General features: G+C 37.6%; 2 protein-coding genes across 2 annotated transcripts; both read right to left on the reverse strand.

Annotated features, from left to right (window-relative positions):
- Positions 1-1,772: 1,772 nt before the first annotated feature.
- clec3a (C-type lectin domain family 3, member A) lies at positions 1,773-3,946 on the reverse strand. The gene is made up of 3 exons (XM_084724251.1): positions 3,759-3,946; positions 3,575-3,661; positions 1,773-2,359 (listed from the first exon to the last, which is right to left on the reverse strand). The coding sequence occupies exons 1-3, from the start codon at positions 3,868-3,870 to the stop codon at positions 1,962-1,964; spliced, it is 597 nt and encodes a 198-aa protein (XP_084580377.1). The 5' UTR covers positions 3,871-3,946; the 3' UTR covers positions 1,773-1,961.
- A 4,873-nt stretch (positions 3,947-8,819) lies between these two features.
- vat1l (vesicle amine transport 1-like) lies at positions 8,820-26,407 on the reverse strand. The gene is made up of 9 exons (XM_084717217.1): positions 26,013-26,407; positions 24,323-24,452; positions 23,145-23,360; positions 21,326-21,468; positions 19,055-19,158; positions 17,961-18,016; positions 17,618-17,812; positions 11,481-11,564; positions 8,820-9,088 (listed from the first exon to the last, which is right to left on the reverse strand). Exons 1-9 carry the CDS (start codon positions 26,225-26,227, stop codon positions 8,990-8,992), a joined length of 1,242 nt encoding a protein of 413 aa, XP_084573343.1. The 5' UTR covers positions 26,228-26,407; the 3' UTR covers positions 8,820-8,989.
- Between the last annotated feature and the right edge of the window lie 780 nt (positions 26,408-27,187).

Below are 27,187 nucleotides of genomic sequence, written 5' to 3' on the forward strand. Positions count from 1 at the left end.
ACTCAGGAGCTCTGGCGTCACATTCCATCCAGACAAGCGTGCGTGATGTGTGCGGACACGATGACGTCGGTGTGTGTGTGTCTGCATTTTTAAAAGGACAGCGAGGAAAAAAACACAAAAACACGGCGTTGCTGGTTTAACCTGTGTGAGGAGTGATGTAGGTCAGTTAGGCAATGCTTTCAATTTGATCACCTCAATTATGACAGATTAAACTGAGTGAAGCGCACCGCATGGTTTCATAATGAACATTAACTGTTCCCGTTGAACTGAACAGAAACATTAGAAATACTTCACAAACCCACAACCTTGCTCATAATTTCTATTTATAAAATGTGAATTATGCACAGGGTCGTACTGGTCATTTGCACCACCGGGCCAGTCTTTGCACATATGCACTGCAGACTAGGAAAGTGCGCTCAGTAGAGTGCAGATGTCCACCAGGCAAAGCAAAAATATTTGGATGTAAGCCTTTTGTAATCACCAACTTTTTTTCAGAAACAGTAACAGATTGCAATTTTATTTATTTTGTAATATTATATGTTAAATTGAAGTAGTTCCTCTGTGTTTCAAAGATATTCCTTCCTATGTTCACAAGAATGGGACAGACATTAGGTCACTTTTGACCACCAACATCTAATCAGCTTGTTCTCGAGTCCAAACCGCTCTTTGTGCCAAGTTTGAAGACATTGCCCTAAGGTGCTCTTGAGATAGGATGTCCCAAAACATAATGCTTCAGGCCAGGGCTGTCGCCAGCAAGGAACCATAATAAAGTATTCTCAAGACTTCTATATCACAGAGGTCCTTCAGCATACAGCCATGAATGTGTACCAAAAAAACACCCATACCTAAGAGTGGACTACTAACCAAGCCAAGTGGAGAACCCCTCCCCTCAAATAAACTCAATAGATTCACTGTTGAGAATATTAATTCTTGATTAATCAACATGTCACTTGTTTATGAAGTCTCCCATGAGCAATGGCTGACAATGAGTGGCTGTTAAGATTGTTAAAATTAGGGTACTACTTTTTATATTATTGTACATTTTGTACAACTTAATACTGCAGTGTAGCGGCATCACTTAAGAGCAAACAGTTAGAAACACGTATTTCACATTGTCACCTCACAGCAAGAAGGGTCACAGTTTGATAACTCTCTCTCTCTGCATGTTTGCATGTTCTTTCAATGTTTGTTCAGGTTTATTTTTGGTGATCCGGATTTCCTTCCCCATTCCAGGAACAAGTCAGGTGGATTGACTCTAGACCAGGGATACTCCGCTTGCTTTGCCTGGGGCCACTTTTGCAAAATAACAGGAGTTGACAATTAATACACAAACATAAATAATATTTATCAGATAAAAAAATAAACTTAAACTTGTCTTTCTTTTAATGAATTGTTTTCAAGTTAATTGACATTAATTTAATTTATTAACTAAATTAACTTAATGCAAGGTTTGGCACAAGGCATATATCACATATTAATCTGATATTTTTCTGCATTAACAGCTGCAATTGCATTTTAGTTGTAAATGCTTTAGTAAAATTTGTTTTTGCAACATTAAACCGTGCAGGAACATCTACCATCATGCAATTACTGAAGTATTGGAATGATTTCTAAACATAAACCATAAACATAAACCGCTCCTGCCAGGGACAGGATGAATAGCATATTTAAGCTATTTTAGTGTGTGTAGGCTGATATGCAGCTTCCCAAGCGACAGCCAAGGGACATTACTGAACATTTTGCTAATGTATAAACAAACAAACAAAAAAATCTCAGTGAGAATCAATTTATTTTCATTTTTAAGTAGAAAATGATTGGAAGGCCACCAGCACCTTATTGGGGCCAGATTTGTACACAGCCAATAACACGTCATATTTCCATCATGAATTAGGGATTTGACAGCACATTTTTGCACAATTTTAATTGATGACCATAAAATTGTAAACAACCCCATGTGTCCTTCAGGGAATGACATATTCACAGATGTACTTCTTGAGGCTGCGACACACCTCATCATACCACTTTCCCTGTGCAACTACTGAGAGAGCAACGCAGCTCTCCCTCTTCGTTCCTGTGGGCTGCTTCTTGGAGCGGTCCCAGTTGAAGTAGCTGACTGGCAGACTGTTGACATCAACATACTGGCCCTCTTTCACTATGTCTGCCACACCGATCCAGAAGTCCTTGGATCCCGGAGCACTCCTCTTTGCATAGTCTCTCAGTTCATTGTTTTCCATCAGGTCCCGGGGCGTTGCAAGAGTTCCCCCCTGTGCAATACAGTCTTCATTTGCTTCATGGTAATGTTTGGGCTCCTCAATTGTGAGATAACACTTCTTGTGAGCTTTGATGCCACGGAGACAAACTGAAAACACAAAGCACTTCCTTCATGAGTTAATGGAATTGTAAATATTGGATTATACAACAGTTAGTTCCGACCAAGTAATTTGATTGGATGATACACATTCCTTGAGTGCTGATACAGAGTACAACATCACTGGGACCTTTAACTACATGTATTATTATTATTATTATTATTATTATTATTATTATTATTATTATTATTATTATTATTATTATTATTATTATTACTACTACTTTAATTGCAATACTAATACTTTATTTTTTGAATCCCCCTTTTTCTTCAACAATTTGTAACTATTCATTTAGCCATATTTGTTAACTAACCTTAGTCACATTAGCCAAGAAAGAAATACATTTGTAGTATTTTTATGATTAATTGTTGTAAGTCTTATAAAATTCTATAAAACAGAGAAGCAAAAAGAAGAAACAAATTGAAAGACACACACAATTTAAAAATAATAATTTTCCTTGATACAGTTGAGTTATTGCACAAATGATTGACATTAAAATAACTTATTCATATAAGAATTACAATTTGTGCAATAACTCAACTGTGCAACATTGTTATTTACATCATTATATATTGTAGCATGTTGGACAAATATAAATCTTACACATGTTTTTTGTCATTTCCTATTTCTCCCTCAATATGTTCCAATTATATATTGTAGAATAAGGCACATATTATTTATACATATCTTATATGAACAGATTTTTGTTATACTATTTCTATATTATTTTTGTTATATACTGAGGTAGGATGTAAATATATTTCACATTTTTACATATATACTTGGCTATTTTCTTATAATTCTCTATTCTTATATATTTTTCTATTCTTGAATAGGACCATCTGCAATGTGACTAATTTCCATCCAGGGATCAATAAAGTATTTCTGATTCTCATTCTGCAATTCATCCTTGTGCTTGGTTTTTTGGATACTATGAGCATTGCTGCCCTCTGTTGGTGATTCAACACACTTAGAGGTTCAAAATGTGGTTACCAATTATCTCTCAGCGATGTTCACACTCTTGCTCACTTGCCTCAATCAAAAACTAACACTGGGTGAACAAATAACCTAAAATAACCTAAAGTAACAATCACTGTCCCACAATTTATTTCTTATTTATTTATATTTTTAAACAAATATAATGAACTGACTGCCTTTATCTACTCCTCACTCTTTAACCTTCCTTTATCTAGTGAGGGCAGTACCTGTCTGCAGTGCTTGCATCTCTTTCAGTGAATTCACCTCTTGCCATAACCTCTCCAACTGGGACTTCACATCATCATCTTCTGCAGCTGCATTTTGACAAAGAGGCAAGAAAAAAACACAGGTCAGATGATCACCTTTAGAGAACATACTATTCACGAAATGTGTGCAGTGTGCATATTTTACCTCCAGACTGGCGAGCTGACACGGCCTTCCTGGTGCGAGATGGACGACTGGAGCTGAGGTGGAGCAGAGAGAAGCACAGAACGATGAAGACAGGGAGGGCCAGACGTGCCATGTCTGATGCCAGGGGATCCTACAGGACGGGACACAGTGGCACACCTTGTACTGCTGTGAAAGGAACCAAAATCACTGCAGGCAGCTCAATATATACTAGACCCAGTGTGTGCCTTTCTGGGTTCTCTGCCTGCATTGGCTCCAGCTCTGTTTGTTTTTGTCCAAACATCAGGAGGAGGTGAGAGAGGTATAAGGGTGGAGTGGCAAATAATGACTTCCTTGTGTCTGGCTTTTGATAAATATTTACTCGGGACAAGGCGCGCTAAGCAGTATTCCCTTTCATTTCATAAACAAACTGGAAATTCATTGACTGCCTTACTGTTACAGAGTGTTCTTCATCACATCCAACGCTCCATCTCAGTTTTGGACAAGTGAAAAATAATGTTACGCCTTTGTGTCAACTCAGAAAAAAGTGCCAACATGTGTTGAACTGTCAAATGATACCACGCAATAGCAAATACACTATAAAAAGTGTTTTTCAGTAGTAATTGAAGTGATGTTTTGAATGAGTCCCATTCAGATTTCTGCTGCTTTTATTTACAACTGTGAGTGGTTAAAAACAAGCATTCGAGTAAATGTTGCTGCCGCTTATTCACTAAAAACTCACACAGGAATTTAGCTGAGTCAACTAATCTTTTGTCATTAAATCAAAATAAATATCCAAATTTTATTTATTGAGGTTAATTAACATGTCAAGTATTTATTTTCAGAACCCCTCAGAACTTATATCCTGAAGTCTTTTGGCTCAAAATAATGACTTGAATTAATGTACTGTACAGAGTTCAATCAACTCATTAAATCAAGTTTCTAAAGAAACATGATCAGCATAGACTTCCCAGCATGCCCTGCTCTTCTGAGAACCTTATTTGTCATAGTCTGAAGAAAACATAATTGAAAGAAACTTGCTTTTTGTCTCTGATACACTTTAAGATGAGTCATGCTGCTTATTTTCATGAATGAAAACACTGCAGACAGTGATGAAGGTCAGGATGAATTCAGTCCACTGGAGCAGATTCACATATTGAACAAAGTAACCTGAACAGCAGCTGCTGCAGCTCAAAGTTCTCTGTGTGAATTGAAAAAAACTAATGTTTCGAACTGAGAAAATGTAAAAGGAAATCAAATTTGTTCGTCCATCAGTGCAACTGAGTCATCTTTGGTTCAACTTAATATCTAAACTTAATTAACATAAAGTTTATTTGACAAGAAAAGCGTATTTGTTTTGAATCATAACAAAATCACCTCAACATGTCTTTTTATATTCAGTCACTGTAACATTTTTTTTAATTAAAACAAACAGTTTAGTTTTTACAGTGTAGATATCCTTTCAGTGTTTCAATCACACAGACTTCTAGTTGTGTAATCTTTAAAAATAAAGCTGCTATTAGACCAGAGGAAGTCCAGCTCCCAGCTCAGGTTATTTTTAGAGTGAGATGTTGTCTAAAGATGGAGGGGGGGAGCTAAATAAGAAAAAGACATTTGGCATATGGGCTCAGTAAAGCAACACAACTCTAGAAACTACTCTAGTATGTTCTCCCATTTTACAGTCTTCAAACTGTACATTTCTTAGCACTAACTTTCATTAAGGTTGTAGTAAATAAAATATTTACCCCCTAAGGTAAACATTCCCTGGAATAATTTATTATAACCAAACATGGTTGTTCATGAAAATCTACATCTATACACCTTCTACTACAACATGATCTTCTAAATGTGCTAATTTCCTGCAAGTTATGGAAACTGTTAAAATAAAAAGACAAGAGAATAAAATATTTCTTTTGTATTTACTACATACAGTACATGTTAAAAGATGTGAAATGGCATGCAAACATCTATTTAATTTAGGCCAGTGGTTCTCACACTTTTGAGAGATGCATTATTCATTTATTTAAGATGTTTTAGGCTTTACTCTGTTTTACAACGTGTGAAAAATCTGAACCAAACAACTGAAACCTGAACTTTACTGGGGTGGTGATTTACTCTTACTCTGATTTAAAAACTAAACTAAACCACTAAAACTTTCTTAAAGTTCCTAATTTGATTTGTTTTTAAGTTATGTGAGGAAAAGTTATGTACAGAAAATACTGCTACTACACAAAACAATAAAATAAATAGTTTTTTAAATATACCATAATTCCAAAGAATAAATCTGAAAACTTTTCACCGAACTCTTGTTAGAGTGCCACAGATCTCTAGACCATTATTTGAAAATACTTATCACTGCTCATTAAATCTATTTTTTTCTTACATTTGTGCACATGATAAACATGGACTCTTAGATCAACTTCCACCACAGAATCTAATGTGATGTGGAAAGAACGGCCTCCAACAAGGGTGTGAATCTCATGTGAAATTAATTCAAACACTGAACAAAGACAAAAACACAATCACTAAATACTTTGCAGATAAATTTATTCAAGTAAACAGAGCTGTACTCACAGAAAGTACACAACAAAAAAGTGACACAAATATACGACCACAGGTAAACCATAGTTTATAAGGAATCTTGTGAGCACACTACAATGCTAAACACTTCTTTAGACATGTTTTTTTCTTTTTTTTTCTTTTACAAGGCAATGTGAATGCACACACTCAGGAACATGCTCTCTTTCACTCTCTCGCTCTCTCTCTCTCACACACACACACAAACACAAAAACACGCAAACATACCTGACATTAAAGGCATCAAAATTGAGTGTCTACACATCATTATCCTCATCAGTTTCTAAATCTAATACCTTTAGTAGCCTCTTCGCATTCAACTCCAAAACATGCAGTGTTACTCCTGTTAGTTTTACTGTTACTAAGTTGATACAGTTTGAAATTCTTAAAATGGCAGGATTACAAAACAGTGACTTGTTTTATTGTTTTAATAGTTGAGAAAATACTTTTGGATATATACTCTGGTTTCACCTTAATAATTCAAGTGAAGTAGTAAATAATTCAGATGACTCGCCGAAATAAAATAAGCATGAGAAAGAGTGAAAAACTTTGTTTGTACTTTGATAAATGAAAAACGAAAAACCAATCAGTCATCTGTTGTAGGTGAGTGTGAGTGCCAAAAATATTTGTTCCCTGCCAACTGCTCTTCTCCTGCATTTCATTAACAAGTTGCAGATGTGCAGTACAGCAGAGGGCATCACACTTAAAATAAGTGACACATAGTGTTGCTTATACCTAAATCACCCTTCTTTTATACACCAGCTCATTGTAAAAATAATTTACACGTTGGAGTCTTACGGCACTTTTGTTTGAGAGGCACCAGCGAGTAAACAACTTTGGTCAGACAAGCTAAGCAGAGACTCCTCAAACCTTCAAATGCAGTCTGACAACTTCATGATCCTCCACTAAGAAAATCATCTGGAATTTACTGATTTATCTGCATATATTCAGCAAGATTTTGACACAGATATTAATTTGAAACTGTTCTGTTTAATGCCAGTGTTTACAAATCATACCTGCCCATAATTGTATCACCATTTATTATGTATTTTGGTCAAAGTTCTGAATATACTCTCAAGTGGGAAAATAAGTCAGAGCTCTGGTGGCAGCATAGATTCACCTTTTATGATCAGGCAAGGAAGAGTCTAAGTTTAAGCATCCGTTTTATATTCCAGTTAAAGGGACACTTCACCGCAAAATCAGCATGTGTTTTTCCTTTTACCTGCCGTGCTATTTATCCATCCAGTTAGTTTTGGTCTGAGTTACAGAATTTTGGAAATATCAGCCATAGAGATGTCTGCCATCTCTAAAATATAATGGAGCTAGCACTAAATGGCAACTACCTCTAGAGTTGCATGAAGACCGACCAACCAACAAAATTATCTGCTTCTGTACCTGCATTCAGATAGAAGACCAGAAGTGGGTATGCTTTATAGCGGAAGTCACATAAAACTGAGCAAATGCTTTATTTTTTCACCACTGGCAATAAAATTGTGCTTTCAAAGCATCAAAATGATTTCATACTGGCATACAATGAATTATGAAATATATTTCCACATCCTCATACTGTATTTTTCACGTCTCTCTCATTTTATATTTATAGGTATCATCCTACTGCAGCCAATCATAACACATAAGAGTTTCAAAAAGGAACCAATACCATATTGGTTAAGATCACACAGTTAATGGTTCAGATGTGTTAAGGTGGCTCAGAAATATGATTGTTATTGTCATTTTTAATTGTCATGTCAAACACATGCAGGCCTGATTTGCAGGCAGACTCCTGAGGGCATTATTCAGCTCAGGGGTCATTACTTGCGTAGACCTGATCTAACTGGATAAATAGCACTACAGGTAAAATGGAAAAACTTCTTGATTTAAAGTGTGAACTGTCCTTTTAAAAATACTTTTTTTTGTTGGTTTGTTCGATGCAAACTTCACACAAAGAAAGCAGTTCAAGTATCAAACACTAAGTAGCTCAAAGGCACTGGTGATCCCATAATATTACACAGTTGGCACCTAGGAATAAAATATCATGCACCTATCTACACATGTTGGCTTATACATTACTACTGTAACAGGAGGAAATGATTCACTCGCTTAGTTGGTAGCATCAAAACACTTTCTCAAATTTTCTCAAATGTATATCAATTGTTTGCTCTCATTTTACAACTGTCATCTCTGGGGACAGACATGATGTGACACTTCTGTGCTAAATCTGGTTTTAAGAGTGCGAGTCAGCAGGTTTAAATGCTTACTCAGTCTTTAATTCATTAATTTAATTAAGTAATTCATTAAACTGCTGGCAGATATAACTAACTGTTAAATGGACACAAACCTATTCACATATTTGGCTAGCGTTACAACACTTCATAATACAGTAAAGAAAATAATACTACTATTTTGAGAATGGCACTTGCATGTGTTGCCTGGGTGACAAACATGTTGTTAGTCTTCGTTTAGCCTCAAAAATTTGCTTGACCCATCAGCATCAGACCCATCACAAAGGCAGGTAACAGACAAGAGGCACAAACATATTCTGTACATACATACATTCATGCATACATGCATACAGCACATGCATACTGCACAATACTGTGTGGTTGTGTTCCTCTGTGGCGAGTGCGTGTGTGTAGCTTCTCCAGTCTCTAGCTGCGTAGCAGTGGGGTTTGTTGGGTTTAATGGATGAAAGGCATTCGCTCCTTGCTGTCATTGTCTCCCTCGGGCTCCTCTTCTTCCTCCCCTGCTTCGCTGGTCTCTGTGCTGTCGCTGGCCATCTAGTGGTAAAACATTACTCGGATATCATTAAGTGTAGACTGAGGTGAACGTAAACATGAGCTGACATCAAGTGGTACAGTGAACGTGTCCTCTGCTAATGGGCAGCAGTTTAAATGGTCCGTGCTTTTAATATGAGCACTTCTACACATCTGACAGTTTTTTTTAGGTTTGATGTTGAGATCACCATGGAAACAACTGCTACAAAACAGGAGGAATTCCTGCTCATTGCCTCCTTATGACCCTGTCTGGACCTGAAAATATGCGGTAGGCATCAGAAATGTCAAAATGAACTATATAAAAAAAAAAAAATACCACCCTATTAGTCAGCCAGCAAATAAATAAATATCTACAGAGGATGTGGATCCTTTCCCATGGCGGCTGCCATGTTGCACCACCTTGTTTCTACAGTAGCCCAGAACGGACAAACCAAACACTAGCTCTAGAAACAGCCTTTCACAAGTCTCATGGCCACCAGAGTTTATCTTACATGTTTCAAAATGGAAGGTGAGATGACGTGTTTATCACCTGCAAGCTCACTAGATGCCACTAAATACTACACACTGGTCCTTGAAAAAGATATTTTCTCGCTCTATATGGACTATGCAGATGCATAGGGCCCCTAAAGTCACCAGGGGGCCCCCAAGTAGTGTAATGCAAGTCTAGAGATCAGTGGGGAAGCTCTGGGAACATCATTTATGTGAGCACACCTTGTGAGACTGCTATTTGTTCTAGTAAAATACGATTAGTTAAGTTAAGCTGGAAATTTGTATTATGGATGTATTTGTTTTCAAATATTCTTAGAGAGAAGAGGTGCTGGGTGTGTTGGATATATGCATTTCAACAACAACTGGCGGACTGTGCTCTTCCCCTCCATATATTTTTCATAATAGGGTTAATTTGAAAACTTTGCTGACTTTTTTCACGTTTTATGTGGGCTGGACATAGCATGAATAATTATGTTAGAAAAAAAATTGTTCCTAATATTAAAATAACTTTAAGGAAAATGCGGCATCTGTCTCATTTATGCACATATGGCAGATGTAAATCCTGTAAGCTTTCAAGAGTTTCTTGATGTAGGGGAGCCCCAGTGTTGCCTATTTATTGGCATTTTCTGTAGGTGAAATTGCAAGGAGTCAACTTGTAATGTTAAATTTGAATTTGAGACAAAAAAATATTAAAAGAGGTTTTCACAGTCCCAGCCTCTTTTCCTTTTAAAGTGCAGCAGATTGATGCATTTAAAATTTTTAATGCATGCACCAGACCACTGTAGAGAATGTGGGATTCCCCCACCATAGTTTCACAAAATAGAGGCTCCAAAACAACATTTTGCATAGGGCCCCAAAAAGCTGGAAACAGCCCGGCATCATCCTCTTACATTTGCAGAGTGAACTCTACACTGGCTAAATATTTTCTTTAATCTTCAGTAGCCTAACTCTGAACTTTTGCAAAACTGATTCTATTTTGTGCAACCTTTACTCTGCCAGTTTATTGCCATCTTCCTCCTCTTTCCTCATCATGTGCCCTAAATCATCATTTGGCCTCATGCAAAAAAACACTCATATGAACAGATAAAGGAGAATTTTCTTGGATCTCAAATTTTCTCTTAGGTACAAACATAGTCTCCATGATGGAGGCTTCCCCTTGATCCCCTCCTACAATTGTAGTCATCAATTGCAGCGCTGTGGTGAGACTTTTCTGCTCATATCAAACTATTTCTTCTTCATTTTAGTGACAGTAAGGGCCTCAGGTGACACAGCATTAATAGCACTTATTATTTTTCCCATTACCTGATATTAGCTGCAGAGGCTGTGAAACTTTTAGACTTTCATTTATGGATATCTGAAAGTTTCCTGAAGTTATGAGCTTTTGCTAAATCTGACATGGCACACTTGTACGAGCCCGCTGTAGTAGATAAGAACAGGAAAAATGCTCTTGAGTAGTGAGCTTCCAGATTGCAATCAACTTGACTAACCCTCCTCTTCCAAGATTGTAGGAGACGCTACAGTGACCAAAAAGACGAAAAGCCGTATTTTGAGCCAGTGTCTGGTTTGTTCATTCTGGGCTACATATGGCAGTGCAATATAATGGACTCCATGAGGACTTGTGCCCTCTGTAGATATAAACAGCTCATTCTAAGGTAAAGAAAACACATTGCTTCCTATTTCCAGGTGATTATACACTAATGAAAACATACTTATGAATATTATATTCTATTTCTGGTATATTCTGCCAATAAATCCCTGTAGATCTTGAACACTAAACCTTTAAGATCATTCCTTATCAAGAAATGGGGCCCAATGACCCAACTACTGAACAGCCCTGTCTATTGATGTATGTATGTTTTTTGATAACTTAAACTGAGAATCAACAAACATAAACTGTTGTTTTTACCAAAGGGGTGGGAGTCTTCTCAACATCCAGAATGAGTTTTCCTATGTTGCCTCTGTCATGAATTCTCTGCATGGCCTCTTTTACCTGAGAACAAAACAACAATTAACTTACTTTCAACAAGCTGAACTGTTAAACACGAAAAGGTACAACTGTGATACTTCATCTCAATATTGACTCTTATTTCTAAAATCTGAAAACAGTATGGCTGTTTCTAGTAATTAAAGTAAAGAAGAAACACAAATAAAAACTATTAAAAGTAGTTGGTTTATTCATACAAACAAAATTTAGGCAAGTGACAGTTTAAAATAAATTTGCTTCTTTCCTCTCTGTGGTTAGCGTAGTTAATTTAAACCAAACAATTGTTATAAAACAGTATTATTGTGGTTGTACATCTAAAACATCTCAGCTTCCTGTGAACTCGAGTTACATTTTTAATGTCTAAAACAAGATTTGAGCTGTAATCTTTCTATAGTAAGAACGTAAGAAACGATAAAACCTCTCCAACAGGAAGCCTGCTGTAACCCTGAAAAGACACGTCAAAGCACCTGCTGAAAAAAATGTCTTTTGTTAACTGAATCCTCACAAAGACACTTCTGTAACGATTTCCTGGTCAGAACCACTTTTTCAGAACAGCTTTAATCTAAACTTAGTCTGTGAAAAAAGCTAATGGCCTTACTGCTGGCTGAATGATGCTGACTCACCCTGCTGGGTTACATTTGACATCACACTGCCAGTAGTAATGATGCAGGGTGGGTAATATTAATCACATAAGTGCGCTGCTTCATTTACCTATAATTGCAGGAACAATATAAGCTATAATTTGCAACAGAGAGTTGATTAACCAGCTTCACACTAGAAATGCACAGTGGGCTCTAATGACAAATGATGTGAGTAATAAATGTTTCAGCAGAAGACATTATATATTCTTCTCATACAATTTGAAAGTGCATCACATGCTGAAAAAACAAATTATTTTAGTATTAATTTTCTTGGAAAAGCTTACACCAACATACTCCTCAGGTCTGAAAAGACATAATAACCACTCTTTATTTTTGTTTCATTCATGCAAGCATCGATGAAGTACGAAATAACTTTATTTAAACTTTGGTAAGTTGATTTATTGAATACTTAAATGTAACATAAGACACAAACTTCTATCAACTTTGTTCTAACAGTGTTGGACTTAATTATCTTCTGCCCACTTCTTCTCTACTCCCACCATCTAATTACCTCACTGCCTTTTTGAAATATATTTAGGCAGTGATGCTTTTCATTGTCTATGACAGCAGAAATATAAATTCAGAATAACCTAAATGGAATATAACATACTAAATCAAAACTTATTTTTATCTTACAAACTAAAGTAAGTATAAACTGTGGACAGTATTGCAGACTGGCTCATTGTCAGCAGAACTCAGAACCCAAAAATCATTTTATATTATGCAACAGTACATAGACTGCTCATATTTACCAACACGGCAAACCTTCAATTATGAAGTGATGACAACTTTTAAGTGGAAGAGTTTTTGTATTTTTGTATAGCGTTCATAGGGGAAACTAATACTTAACCTTATGGCTATGACTAATGATTAATCGTTGATTATTTTCTCAGTTTAATCGAGCCAATATCATGTTTTGTTCATAACCCAAAGATATTCAGTTAACTGTCATGGACGACTGAAGAAACCAGAAAGCATTTGCATTGAAGAAGCTGAAATTTGAGAATTGTGACTTTTTGTCTTGAAAAATAATTCAAACAGTTATCCAAATAGTTGGCAATTAGTAATTTTATAGCTGACAACAACTAATCGATTAATCAATGAATCATTGCAGCTCTGCTAAACTTTTTAAACTGGACAATCTATGGCTGACTATTATCTGTTGCCTGGGTTCAGACCATCAAATCCGCCCGCTCCACCGTCTTTACTGAGGGAAAATGGATTTTTTTCAGGCTATATTGTCTATATTCTTCTAGTTGGCAAGAGGACAATAAAAGTAAAGTTTGTTTTGAGCTATCAGATTTAAACTATTTTGAGTGCACTGCAATTGTTTCATTACTGTGATTCTGGTTTTAGGTCCAACGACATACCTCACAGGTCAAAGCAGTAAACAATGAAACATCAATGCTGCTCATTAAAACCCGTCTGAATCAACTGCGTAGAGAACAATCGACACATCACAAAAGATTACTCGGGATGCCATATTTTGCTTTCTCATTACAGTCTACACAAAGACACATCTGAATGTGCCTCTTTGTCTGGAAACCATTGTGTCACAAGCATTCATTTGTTAAAAGAAACAGCGCAAATCAAGCCAAGAGCAAAAATAGGTCAGAAACTCGTTCAGCACTTTGATGCTAGGTAGCAAGTTTACAGAGGAGAAGGGATAACGGGCCTTCCTTGATACTCTCGATCAATCACTGTCATGTACTACATGTAGGATCACTTCTGTTTTTTGGTATCCAAAATAGCATTTACCTTGGGAGTAAGTATAACTCCCTGTGGTCAAACAACCTCCTTTTATTCTGTTTCAGTCTCGCAGACTCTCCAACTTTTTCTTTGCAGAAAAAAAAGGTTGCCATGGTCAACATGAAAACCTACGCCCTCTGAATTCTCCCTGCAGGCATATCAAAAATGAGGCAGGCTGTGCCCCTGACACTACATCCCACGCCATCCTCCCCTCTAATGAGATTCTTCATGGGCAATAGCTCCAGTGAATGGCCTGAGCAATCTGCCAAAGTTTAATGACAACAGTATGTGGGGAGTTTCCCATGAGAAATGAAAATCTGAAGATAGCAAAATATTCCCACTGTGACTGCAGACATAAAGTTCAGAGCAACTTAATTCAGCTGTAATACCTTTTATCCGAATTCTTTCTGAATTTTTTGGGTGTGATAAACATTTCACTTGTAAAGACAGAACATGTGTTGGCTGCATTCTGGTATTTCTGATGGGAGCAATAGGGCCAAATCACTCTCAGATTAAACTTTATGCTGAGGAAATGGTTGTAGCTTAAGTTGTAATGGTACCATTAGTCATATGTTGCTACTGGAAATGGAGATAAAACCACAGTCAGTAGCTTTTACCCTGTTACAACTACAGTTATGGGTCATAAAAGTTATGGACTAATATTGCCTGCTATCACCATAGTCTCAGTGACGTCACCTACAGGTTTCTGAAGAGCCATTGTGAGGCTCACAATGTGGTGGCTCCGGCTGTGGCCATCTGCGCAGCGCCTGCATCCACCAATCTCCCAGCTAATCCCAAAATGGGCAAAGAGGTGGAGTGTGGGCGGAGCTGAGGCAGCAAAATGAAGTGGTTAGCCACCCGTGACATCACCCATCTGTCACTCAAAGTGGCAATGCACTTATTTATACATTATTTTACGTTTTAATATGAATTAAACGGGTGAGTTATATGAAAATTCTCCTCCCTTCTGGGTGTCAAGAACGGGGAAATTAGCTATACAGATCAAAACCGTTCTTTGTACCAGACTGTAAACATGTTTATTTCTGCTGTACAGTTGGGACTTTTAGTATGAGGGTCAATGGTCTATTTTTGTCATCTGTGCTTTTTCTGCTAAACCAATAATCACAATAGTTTGTGATTAATTTAATAGTCAATTAATAATTGATTAATCGACCAACAAAGACAGGGCTGTTTGTTGATTTTGTAAAAAGCAGCTGCCCAAGTTACTTTACAAAGACAACAAACTGAGGACTGATCTGCTTGTTTGCAGCAGAGGAACCAGAAACATGCAGAATAATGTCAGTTATACAACCATGTCTGTGCCTACTCAAGACACATAGAGCAGTTATATGACACCACAAGAGAAAATATGAATATGATACTGAAAGGTAACACATTGTCTGATCGGGGATGGATGGACATCGCTGGCCACACATACTTACAGCATGTGACAGTCACAGTCATACGGGTTATGTTCAAAATAATTTGAAAAACTGCATGTTAGTTCAAATTTATTTGAACTTTGAAAATGTGACAGCCCACACAGTTCTTAGTCAGAAATGTTCTTATCAAGCAAATAAGTGAAAACACCAGTGTAGGTGGACCAAAGGTATGTGGTGGCATTAAAATCATCAAGAGGAACTTTTTTTTACTGTGTCTATCTATCATCTGACCAAAGGAGGAATATCCTCAAAGATGCTAACATAGCCAACGAGACATAAGAGAATACATGTGGTACAGGTTTAGATGTTCCTACTATCTTCTGATGCTCTGTCTAATGTAGACCCAGCACCTGGGATGTGAAAAGCTAAGGGCCCACAAAAGGGTCCTGTAAAAATACAAACATTAAGAGTGAAAAACGAGGAAATCAAGAGGCTAATTGGAAAACTTTTAAAGATAACATCTTTGTCCACTTGTCTGAGACAGTCTAGCCAGGACTTTCTCATTAGCTGTGGTCTCAGAGTTACACCAACTAATGAGACGCTCTTTCAGACGGACCACAACTACCAAAGTGTTTGAACACCCTTTATCGTCTCATGAAGGCAAACTTTCCAGTTCTGGGGCTTCATTTAATGATGTCCACCTGAACACTAATATCACGTAAATGTGATGCTGTAATGGGATATCTTTCAAATGAAGAGTTAAGGAGGACTGTCTGAACCCCAAATCAAACACCTGACCCACAAACAGTGGATTATAACATACTAACGGCTATAAAACATTCATCAGCTGTGTCCTCTGCGGGCTCGAGACATAAGGAAGCACATATTGCACTACTACTTGTTGATGTCTATGTGAAAAGTGGCTATTGTTGGCAAGGAAGCGATGTGACTAAAAACACTTTCTGTAGTTGGCAGTGTTTGGATAATAATCTACTGAGACCAGAATACACACGGGACATTAGAGAAAATGCCTCAGAGATTTCATACAAATAATACACACAGCAGCAGCAAGACAATGTTTAACTCCCTTTTCAATTCAGTATAGTCTCAACGGCGATCGCTCGGCCGATCCAAAGCTGATAATGTACATATCATGATTAGAGTAGGTGTGAATCTACTGTGCAAAGATTCCCCAGAAATGTAATAGTGGAAAACAGTTGAAGAGTTTATAGGAATCAGGAGTGAAGTGATTGGCGTATGGGGTTTGTGTGGGCATGATAATAATTGTGGAACAGGAAGATGCAACCTACCCACCATCTGTGGAAGAATGTCCAACAACAGCTGACAATGTCCCACAGAATGCAGCAGTGACAAACAACAGCTTCTATGCTGTCCAGGACGTTTGCAGAAAATCATCTCTCTATCATCTCGTTGCCACTGTGATCAGGAGGAAACCCGCCCCCCCAACTGGACCTCCAACCCCCATGAAAGAAATGAAATATTTAATTTATGTTATTTACCTAACTTACGTGCACTCGTTTTATTTCAGCTCAGTGTGAGAGCCTTTACTGTGTTTTGCTGTCATTTAGATTAGCGCTAGTTTCTCCTCTCCTCTGCTCTCTGTGTTTCACCGAGAGTGGAGCAGAGGAGGGACGTGGAGTAAAGAAAATATGGCTGTGTAACTCATTACATTACTCTAAGTGCAATAAAAGCTTCCCAACGACAACAGTTTATTTATGTAATCCGCCTAAAGCCAAAGATGGACAGATGTCGAACACAAAAGTCTGAAATTCAAGCCAAAATATCTGTGTTTTCTTTTTAACGCACCCAACCTGAATTTGGCAACAGTGGAGAGGATGCCAACAGCTCAGCTGCAGGGTTTTATTACAGTTTTCATGAAATGCGTTTCTGATGCCAAAATACAATTCTTTCAACATTTGGACTGGATCTTTTTACATTTACTTTCATGCATATCAAACAGGAAACGTGCTCCAAACAGCATGTCCGAAGTCAAAGAGGAGAAAGAAATCTATGATAAAAATGAATGTATATTATTTTGTTTGTAAAAAAAAAATGTTCTGAGTGGATCACTGGGAAATTAAACAAAAAATGGGAAGACTCCTTCAGCTGTTTGCTTGTTCAGGTCCAAACAACCTCCCTGTCACCCCACTGCCCATCCACCTCCCAAAAGCAGTCAGCCTAAGGGAAACACTGTGATCAGTTCATTTTTAATTTGACCATAATTAAGCTCACCATATTCCAGCCTCTGATCATCCCTGGCTCTTACCTCCTCCAGCGCCCATAGGGAGTCCACCACCGGCTTGATTTTCTTCTGGTCATAGAGACACAAGAGTTTGTCCATCACTGATTTCACAACACTACATTTCCCGTGTTTGAAGAGGAGGTTGAGGAGTGAGAATCCTGCTATGACTTTGTTCTCCTCATATAGTTTAATAGGGTTCACCTTCTCCACCTGCCACCACTGGAAAAAAACAAACACACAGAGCGACACGTTCATGCCAAGTGACTCATTTGTATGTGTGTTTCATTTGTCATGAAATGTTGATTGGACGGTATAACAGGGTACTGTTTCCTTCAAATGTTGATGACGAACTGCATCTCTGACTCACGGATTTTGCAAAGCTGAAGAAACTCTTTGTTTCCCCAGTTACCATGTTTGATGCGCCTGAAAAAACAAAAAGAAAAGGATTGCTGTATACCATGCAAAAGGCTGGACAGAAGTGACTGGTCAGTAATAAGTGGCCACAAAGCATGAAGGATGAAGGGTGAGGTGGAGGAAAACCAGTTTTCAGCACCTTTAGACCCTCAGATCTGTCCATGCATGTCTTTGCACATATTATAACTAAAACTAATGAATTAATCTCCCTCTAAGGCTGCTACCAGATGGAAACCAAAGTAATTAACAGAGATCAGATAAGAATTTGACTGTGGAGGACAATACATCTCATTTGCAGGCTATGGAGTATGTTTTATTCAAGTGAGACTCATTATTTCCTCACTCATCTTTAACAGTTCAGCATTATGGAAATTACACTAATTCACTTTCATGTTGAGAGTAAGACGAGGAGCTCGATACCACTCTAATGACTGTTTATTAAAAATGAAGTTACATCCAGAAGACGTTTAGCTTGGCTGAGTATAAAGACACAGACACAGGGGGAGCAGTTGGCGAGCTCTGTCCAAAGATAACAAAATGCTTAGAAGCACCTTATATTAGAGTTGGGTGGTTTGACGAATATATTGGCTATTGACTGAGTCTAGTTTTGGTTGTTTTTTTGGATGATTTTTGTCATTTTATTTTGCCAATTTAATGGTCTGCCTCACAAGTGGCTGACTCTCATTCAGCAGCACAGTTCACACACACTGAGCCGGAGAGCGATAACAAACTGAAGAGCCAGAATGTTTTCACATCTAACTCAGTGAACTGAGGGTTTCTTTGGTCCAAACCAGGGTTGGTGAAAGTTGAAACAGCAAAAAAACCAAGATGTTTTTAGTGAGTTATATTTTGTTTTTCTGTCAAGTTTGATTGAAGTGTATTTTATCATTTATATAATAGTTTATACAGTTTATAGTTAACAGGACAAGCACCAAAGGTGCGAACCAAATCAACAAAAATTTGACCAACATTAGCACTTTGAAAGCACGAAATGGAAAGACAATGGACACACTGACACACAGCAAAAGCGTTAGGTATTGGTCCTACCATAGAGGATGTAGGTTCCCAAAGGCTTCAGCAGAGTCAGGCCTTTCCCTGTGTTCTCCCCACACAGACAGTCCAACACAACGTCTACCCCTTCTGGAGAAATCCTGAAACATCAAGAGCAAAGTAAAGGCTAAGTCCACTGAAAAAAAGGATTCAGATAAAGTAATATACACACAAAAGTATAGCCTGAACATTAGAGCTGCTACTGTTTTTTATTATTATTATTTAGCTGCAGGTAACTCAGTTTCAGTTAATCATTGGTCCATCAAATATTAAAAGAAGTTCAATCAGCCAAACACCGTTTTCCAGAGTTGATGTCTTCGTGTGTTTTGTTTTGTCAAACTGACATCCCAAAACACAAAGATATTCAGTTTACAATGAAATGAAGATCCAACCAGAGAATGGTTAAAGTTTTGTTTTATAACTGGCTCAAATGAATAACTGATTATCAAAATAGTAGAGAATTTCCTTTGCATTATATGATAATAAAATGGATTGAGTGGATGAAATTGTAAAAGTGGGCTTAATCAAAACAGTCCGTCCAACACCACAGAGGAGACAGATGGCCTAGAAAGAATTAATGTACATGACTTAATTTGAAATAGAAATAAATGGATCACTGGGAGATAAAATAAATACATACAACAGTAAAATAAAGATGCCGGTCCATCATTGCAAAATGTGTTACAGACTGTTTGTTAGACAAAAGAAGCGATCTGATGACATCTCATTGGGCTTTAGGAAACTGTGACTGTTTTTTCTTTTTTTTTTTTTTTTATTTGGTCAAATGATTAATCCTGAAAATAATCGGCAGATTTATCAATAATGAAAATTAGTTGCAGTCCTAAAATAGCAGCAGATTAATTTTCTTATCCACTAATCAGTTAATGTACAAACTGTTCCCGCCCTACTGAACATGTGAGTTCATCTACAAACTTCTTTTTTTTTGTTTGTATAAAGTTCAGAGGCCAATGTCATACATTTACAATGACAGCCATATCACTGATCTGTGGCCTTCTTTATGACTGTGAGCACATAATATAAAAAATACAAAACTTTGTGTGTTTACATGCGTCCATATATTCAGTCTGTGATTCACACTCTGGAGCAGCTTCAGGTTTGTCCAATTATGGATTCATGAGATATGAACATTGATTCTCTGGAGTATTACTCTGAGGAAAAAGTTGCAGTATACAACCCACATATTTTTTTTTTTTACTCTGCCTACAGTTTTCTTATAAAGAACTTATTGATATTCTGCAAAGCCCACATTAAACATCCTTTATATCATGTTACAAAAAGGATTAATGTTCTTGTCGCACACAGAATCCATCCGACAAAAAAAAAACTTTGCCATAATGAGACTCATTAGAGGCACACATATGAAGGAATGAAAGGCATGTTATTATCAAGGCGACCCATAATTCCTTACTTTCTGCCTTCTGGGCCTGGACACCTGCTTGGCTAAACTGCTTGGTGGTCTTGTGATTCCCACCACGGTTTTTGCCTTTTGTAAAAAGACTAATTTAATTGTACTTTGCTCTTGATCCTGGGAAGAATGTGTGGGCCAGAGAGATGAAAGGCAGATTAATCCACAACCACTCTTGATATGTAGGCAGAAAGCATGAAACAATCAGTACTGGTGAAAATATATTTGAATCCCTGTGTATTATAATCTAAAAAATACAGTCACACAGGGTGTTTCATACATGTATGGTGCATGTATCCTGGTTACATGACTTACATTATTGCTAAAGCTGTTTGAATCAGAGTAGGCAGAAAGGAGAGAAGCTTCACAACATCTTCAAAAACAAGATTTAAACTTCCCAGCATAATTGCAACAAATATGTGTCTAATTACATCACATTACGGGCAGGTTTTTGCGACAGTGTGTTTCCTTTGTAGTGTGAATGGGCTAACAGCATGCTGTGTAGTGATTGAGATGCGCAGGGAACCAATGCTCAGACCTAATTGGCTTAGTTGTTCCACATTGCCAGTGCAGACCTCCGCCCTACACAGTGCTGCTGGTCTCTGAGATGAGCTGCGCGTTGCCATGGGGACCATGACCATACAAGACCAAATAAGGCAACAGGTAACATCTGCATCCTCACACAGCCCGCTCAGCACAGCGAGGTCCACGTTATCACATTAGCTCACATGTATCACACGCTACAGCCAAGGTCAGTTTGAACATTAACAAGTTAATGTTGCACAAAAATAAACTCTTCAAGCTCAAGCCAACCACAATAGAGACAAACTGTCCGAGCTTACTTTTTGATTTCTTGCATGTAGTCAATGTTTCTGTCAAAGAGGTGAGTCACCGAGTCTCTGATGGCTGCATGTTTGAAACATGAGGCGATCCCGAACACTGTCACATTAGGCACAGTGGAGCACAGCTGAGCCACAGCTTGACCCTGAAAATAACAAAACAATTTGCAACAATTTATCAGCGCCTGAGAACACAAAACAGAGGCAACAGTGCAATTAAATTATATAGAATTCCTATTTGCGTAATGCTTTGGTTCAAGTGGTTCACTTTAGTTGTAAGACAGCTCTTCTGCAGGTTTCAAGACTATTTTTAAAGACCTTTTTATGACCATATGAATGCAACTTTACACACTGTCCATACACACTGGCAAAATAGTGCAAAGGACTGGAGGAAAATCAAATTAAACTCTGGAGGTGACATGTAGTGACACCTTCCTTTGAATTTTTAGAATTCATTTCATAGTAACAGGTAACCTGTACTTTCATTGATGTTAAGCATCGCCTTTCTTTACTTGAATAAGTGATGTTTTGTTCAGTTTTTAGTTTTTAAAATGTGAACATTTGCTAATTTTTGTCTTCTTTTATTATGAACAAATACAAAAACTTAATCAGTTAATTGATTATTAATTAATCATTAAATCAATTGGCAACAATTTTGATAATCAATGAATCAGTTTGAGCATTTTTTAAGAAAAAAAAGTCAAATTCTCTGATTTAAGCTATGTAAATGTGATTTTTTTCTGGTTTCTTTACTCTTGTTGGTTAAACAAGACATTTTTAAAGACGTCATCTTTGGCTTTGAGAAACACTGATCGACATTTCTCATCATTTTCTGACATTGTACGAAACAAACAACTAACTGTTTGATCAAAAAAATAGTGGACAGATTAATTGCCAATGAAAATAATCATGAATAACATAATAATAATAATAATAACTTTTACCATAATAACCTTTCAGCATATCGTAAATACAGTGGTCTATGAGAAAACTAGATTTCTGCACCCTCTCTTAGCTGTTTTGAGGCTGTAGGAAACCTGACCTGTGACAGTAGACCAATCACAAGTCATCTCAGAGACTGTGCCAGTGACAGACTGGAGCTTCTGAAGGAAGAAACACTGCAGTCACACTGATTTTCCTCCGATGCCAATTCCTTAACTGGAAGAGCTCAGAGTTTCTGTTTATTTTTGGGATTAAATTTGATCTTCGCTCTTCCCTCTCAACCAGTCTGCAACAGCAACCCATGAAGGAGCTGATCGCGCTCGACTGTTTACTGTATGCTAATTAGTCTCTCTCTATTCATGCTGACTGCTGACTGGAGGAGAAATGCATTTTAAAGTGACTGTGAACATACAGAAAGAGTGAGCGCACACACACAGCTGGTGCTTTATTTTCTGCGTTTGCCTTAGTAAACTGAAGCTTGTCTGACAGGAGAGGCTTCGGACAGAGAGCATCCTACCAAAAACACTGGTATCTTACATCCTGAACACTATGAGACTCAATAATCAACTGTTTTTCTATGCCTTTCAGAGGAAACTATGGCCTAAAATTCAGATTTTAGATTTTTTAAGGACCTGTGGAAACCCTCTGTTTTGTGCTTCTTTGAAATATTAAGCATTTCTTTAAGAAATTCCCAAACTCAAATTACTCAAAAGGATGTTCAAGAAGTTTTGGTAAGAAATAATTTAAAGTCTAATCTATATTTTTGCACTTTTGCACTGTGACATAAACAACAGTAAACACATCACTTACAGTGAGACTCAGATGAAATGGCAGAACTCGTTTTGTGGCTGTGCAATAGTCAAACAAGAAACAGACTTACTACACCGCCTCCTGCTGAGTGAACCAACACTGACATCCCCTCTCGCAGATTGGCCACCTCAAAGAGCATCATATAGGCAGCGACAAAGTTCAGCAGGAATGCAGCTGCCTCAGCAAAAGTCATTTCATCTGGCATCTTGTAGACAAACTCCACTGGTGTGCAAACAACTTCTGCCCAGGCATTGTAATTCACAAAAGCCATTACTCTGTCGCCTATCTGAAAGACATGTGTTAGAGTAGCTGGATGAAAAGCAAGCAGATGCTGATGTGAACTAAGCATGTGGGACTGTGGAGGGCGTTATTAGCAGATTTTTTGATTGACTGAAATGGTTATCTCATTATTAGACTTACAGCACCTGTCTCTAGATTCGGTTACTGACATACACAACATTAAATGCTTCTTTAAAGGGATAGTTTGGATAATTTGAAGTGAGGTGTGAGTGTATTACCTACAGTAGATCACAATTGGTGTTTGGGGAAGCAGAAAGGAGCACCAGCACAGACGTTTATCGGTGTACTGCTATGGATGGGGTCAGCAACAAAATGTCTGCCTAAAAAAATCAATATCAATTTAAGTGAACTATATTTAGAATAGTTTCACTGCTTCACTTTGCCATCGGACAGCCTTTTCTAATTGTAACCCATGGTTACGATGAGCTAAATATCAATCTCTTCCAACCAATTAAACTCCATAGTCATTCTACCTCCCCATGATCAAGATCATGCTTGTCTACTGCTGCCTCAGTCTGGTACTTTGTTTTTGTTATTGTGTGACTTTGGTGTTTTAAAGGGATCATTTGGATTCACATTATTAACACAACAACAAAAGCAAACTAACAGATCAGGGCGGCAGTAGACCAGGAACTCATGTAAAATTATTGATTTTGTCAGTGGAGTTTGATTAGCCTGGAGAGAGAGATATTTGGCTTGTTATAATGACAGTTTCCTGTCACAAAATAAAACAAAAAATTTATGTGGACCTTTCTTAAGTTGCTAAAATTCCTTTTGCTGCTGACTCCACAGCAGTTCACTGTTTAGCTTCCATGCTGGTGCCCCTCTCTGCTTCTCCAAACTGGGGGCTGTTGACCACCATCTCTTGTGGGTAATACACTAACTATCAATAAGTACCTCATACAACCCCACTTAAATAATCTTAATCATTCCTTAAATTTCACTTACCTCAAATCCTGCTGTGTTTTCACCTACTGACTCTATTATACCAGAGCATTCAAACCCAGGGACGAGGGGAGGTTTTGGAGGATTATCAATAGTCCCCTGACGTACCATCAGATCCAGGAAATTCAAACCACTGCAACAAAAAATAAATAGGATGGTACCACTTTACAATAAATGTACCCTTATAAAGGATTTATAAAGGATTTATAAATGCAGAATTATGTTTTATGTGTTATTAGGTTGCAAACACTTTATGAATCATTAATAAACAATTACAAACAGGCTATAACAAAATTGTCATGCATTCATATCGGCTCACTATTTGGCAAGATCCAGATCCTTATTGTAAAATATACAACGGTGCGTGCTGAAAATGTCAAGGTGAACACATTTGCCAACACCTTATTGTATGAATCTGGTAATTTGACAAATGAAATCCATTAACCATTAAGATAAGCTGAGGGTGGTTAAATTCTAGTAATGTATTAATAAATACATGATGAAGCTGACAGGTGTTAAGTGCTGGCTAATGGAGAAGACAAAGTTGGCTAAGTCACTAGTTCTCAAACTTTTAAGCCCTAAACTGACAAAAATTAGACCGCAGACCCTCATTTTGTCCCAGGGTCCCTCCTTTCTTTTATTTTATTTTTAACTTGACCTTTTTTCCATTTTAATTAATTTGTCTGTATATGTAGGACTGTGTATTGCTGGGAAAAAATCACAGTTCTTCTGTTTATGTACAGTTTTCTTTTGTTTTTATTTCACTTGCTTTGGTGATGTAAAAATCTGTATCCCATAATGGTAAAGTCATTTCTGCCATTGTGTTTCTTATGGATGAAATTACACAGAAAAAAACACATTCTCCTTGTTGCTGGGGACTCCCTGGATCCCCCTCAGGGATGCCAGGGGCTCCCCGGACCCCACTTTGAGAACCACTGAGCTAAATGTGAACTCACTATTTGGCAAGCGACAGGTCACTGTTGCCCTTCTTATCTAATGTGTTGGAAAACCTTATTAATGATTATAAAGTGTTTACAACCTTGTTAATAACCTAATTATAAACTATTTATCAATCATTTATAAAGGTTGTCTTATTGTACAGTGGCAGCAATGAGATGCTACTGTTTGTTTATATTAAATTCTTGTTATTCAGTATTTGAAATGATATCAGGCATCTGAACTGTCTCTAAACACTCACAGGTATTCAATCGATAATAGAAATATTTAGGACTGCCCTGTGCTATTTATTTCATTATTATCAGCAATGAGTCACTGGCTGTACCACTGTGAAAAGAAGGCCATGTTGAATAATATTTTCCTAACTCTGAGTTTGCAAACACTTGGCATTTGTTCAGCTGTAATCTTCTGCAATAACAGGCCTAAACAATACTTTGTAAATGCAGCAATTATCAAATAGAAATTGTAATTGAAAATGACTCAATCTGCCTGAGAGATGCTGGATAGTCTGGCAACAGTTTGCTCTTCATTTTGCTTGGTGTGAATGTGCTCCAATCAACCTGCTGCACTAAAAAAGACCTGTGGCTTCATGACTGCGAACATTTCCAGTAAGCCCTGTTGTTCAGCGTTCATACTTGTCAGAAACACTGTGTGGCGTGGGAATGCAACGGGGAGGCCAGATTACAACACAATCAAATCAAAAAAAAAAAATATCTCTGACAATGTTCATATTTACCACGCTTTGACGCGGATCTTCACTTCACCCTCCTGGAGCTCGGGCATTGCCTTCTTGGTCACCCTGAGTTTGCTCAGACCTCCAAAACCTGCCAGAATCACCGCTCGCATTTCTTTGGCATCTCCAGTCGACTCCACGTTTTCTGTTTCCTTGCCCACGTTTCTGTCTATCATGAACTCGGTTTCCTCCGTCATATCTGCTCCTTCTTTAGCCATGTCGGAGACCTGCTGCTCTGCCGCTCCTCTCTCCTCCGCTGCTCCTCCTCGGGGCTCAGAGTGATGTGGTGTGCAGCCTGTGCAGACAGCCGCTGTGTGGATGATGGTTATCCATTGTGGAGCCTCAAATCCATCTCATCGGCTACAGTTTTATTCAATCGTGCGGAGTTCAAGGCCTGACTAAGTCCCCCCCCCCCCCCCCCCCCCAATCTAAATCACAGAGATACTGGTTAATTCAACTAAAGTTTGCCATTTCAACAATCTGGAACATAATTCAGGCTTGTGCATTGCTTTAGCCTGCAGCAGGTTAAACTATGAAGTGCACCACCTGCTGGTGAAGAGTGAAAACCTTCAAAGTCTGATAATGCAACTCATCCATGATGCATTTAAAATCCTTCAACAAGTGTGGTGCCTTCAGGTCCACGTGGAAATAAAAGTGAAGCATCGTACTCCTTATTTTGAATGATATCTGTACTGTACATATATATAAATATATACATACTCGGGAAGTAAAGGCCCTATATAACTGGAGTATGTAATCTGGATAATTATAAATAACAGAAAACATTTAGAGCTGCAATGATTAATCTATTAATCATCTATTAGATTAATTTGTACCTCTTTTGATAATACAGTAATTGTTTTGAGTCATTTTTAAATTAGAAAAATCTCTGATTTCAACTTCTTAAATGTGAATATTTTCTGTTTTCTTTACTCCTCTCTGACGGTAATTTTTGAGTTGTGGACAAAACAAGACATGTGAGGATGTCATTTTGGACTGGATCAACATTTTCACCATTTTCTGACATTTCATTGACTACACAACTAATTAATTAATTAAGAAAATAATCGACTGATTAATCAATTATGAAAATAATTGTTAGTTGCAGTCCTCCTACAGACCAAATAACTAATTGATTAAGGGAGAAAATGGTCAACAGATTAATAGATGAAAATAAT

The sequence above is a fragment of the Lutjanus erythropterus genome, chromosome 1, assembly GCF_056507025.1.
Source record: "Lutjanus erythropterus isolate fLutEry1 chromosome 1, fLutEry1.hap2, whole genome shotgun sequence".
NCBI lineage: Eukaryota > Metazoa > Chordata > Actinopteri > Lutjaniformes > Lutjanidae > Lutjanus > Lutjanus erythropterus.

What these genes read in the sequence shown, in the direction of transcription:
- vat1l (XM_084717217.1), bottom strand. Translation starts at nt 26,227, where the DNA reads ATGGCTAAAGAAGGAGCAGATATGACGGAGGAAACCGAGTTCATGATA. An exon ending in ACTCAGCAGGAGGCGGTGTA is followed by an intron (nt 21,469 to 23,144) that starts GTAAGTCTGTTT and finishes TGTTATTTTCAG; the next exon opens with GGTCAAGCTGTGGCTCAGCT. An exon ending in GGGAACCTACATCCTCTATG is followed by an intron (nt 18,017 to 19,054) that starts GTAGGACCAATA and finishes TTGTTTTTTCAG; the next exon opens with GCGCATCAAACATGGTAACT.
- clec3a (XM_084724251.1), bottom strand. Translation starts at nt 3,870, where the DNA reads ATGGCACGTCTGGCCCTCCCTGTCTTCATCGTTCTGTGCTTCTCTCTG. An exon ending in GTCAGCTCGCCAGTCTGGAG is followed by an intron (nt 3,662 to 3,758) that starts GTAAAATATGCA and finishes GTCAAAATGCAG; the next exon opens with CTGCAGAAGATGATGATGTG. An exon ending in GATGCAAGCACTGCAGACAG is followed by an intron (nt 2,360 to 3,574) that starts GTACTGCCCTCA and finishes TTGTGTTTTCAG; the next exon opens with TTTGTCTCCGTGGCATCAAA.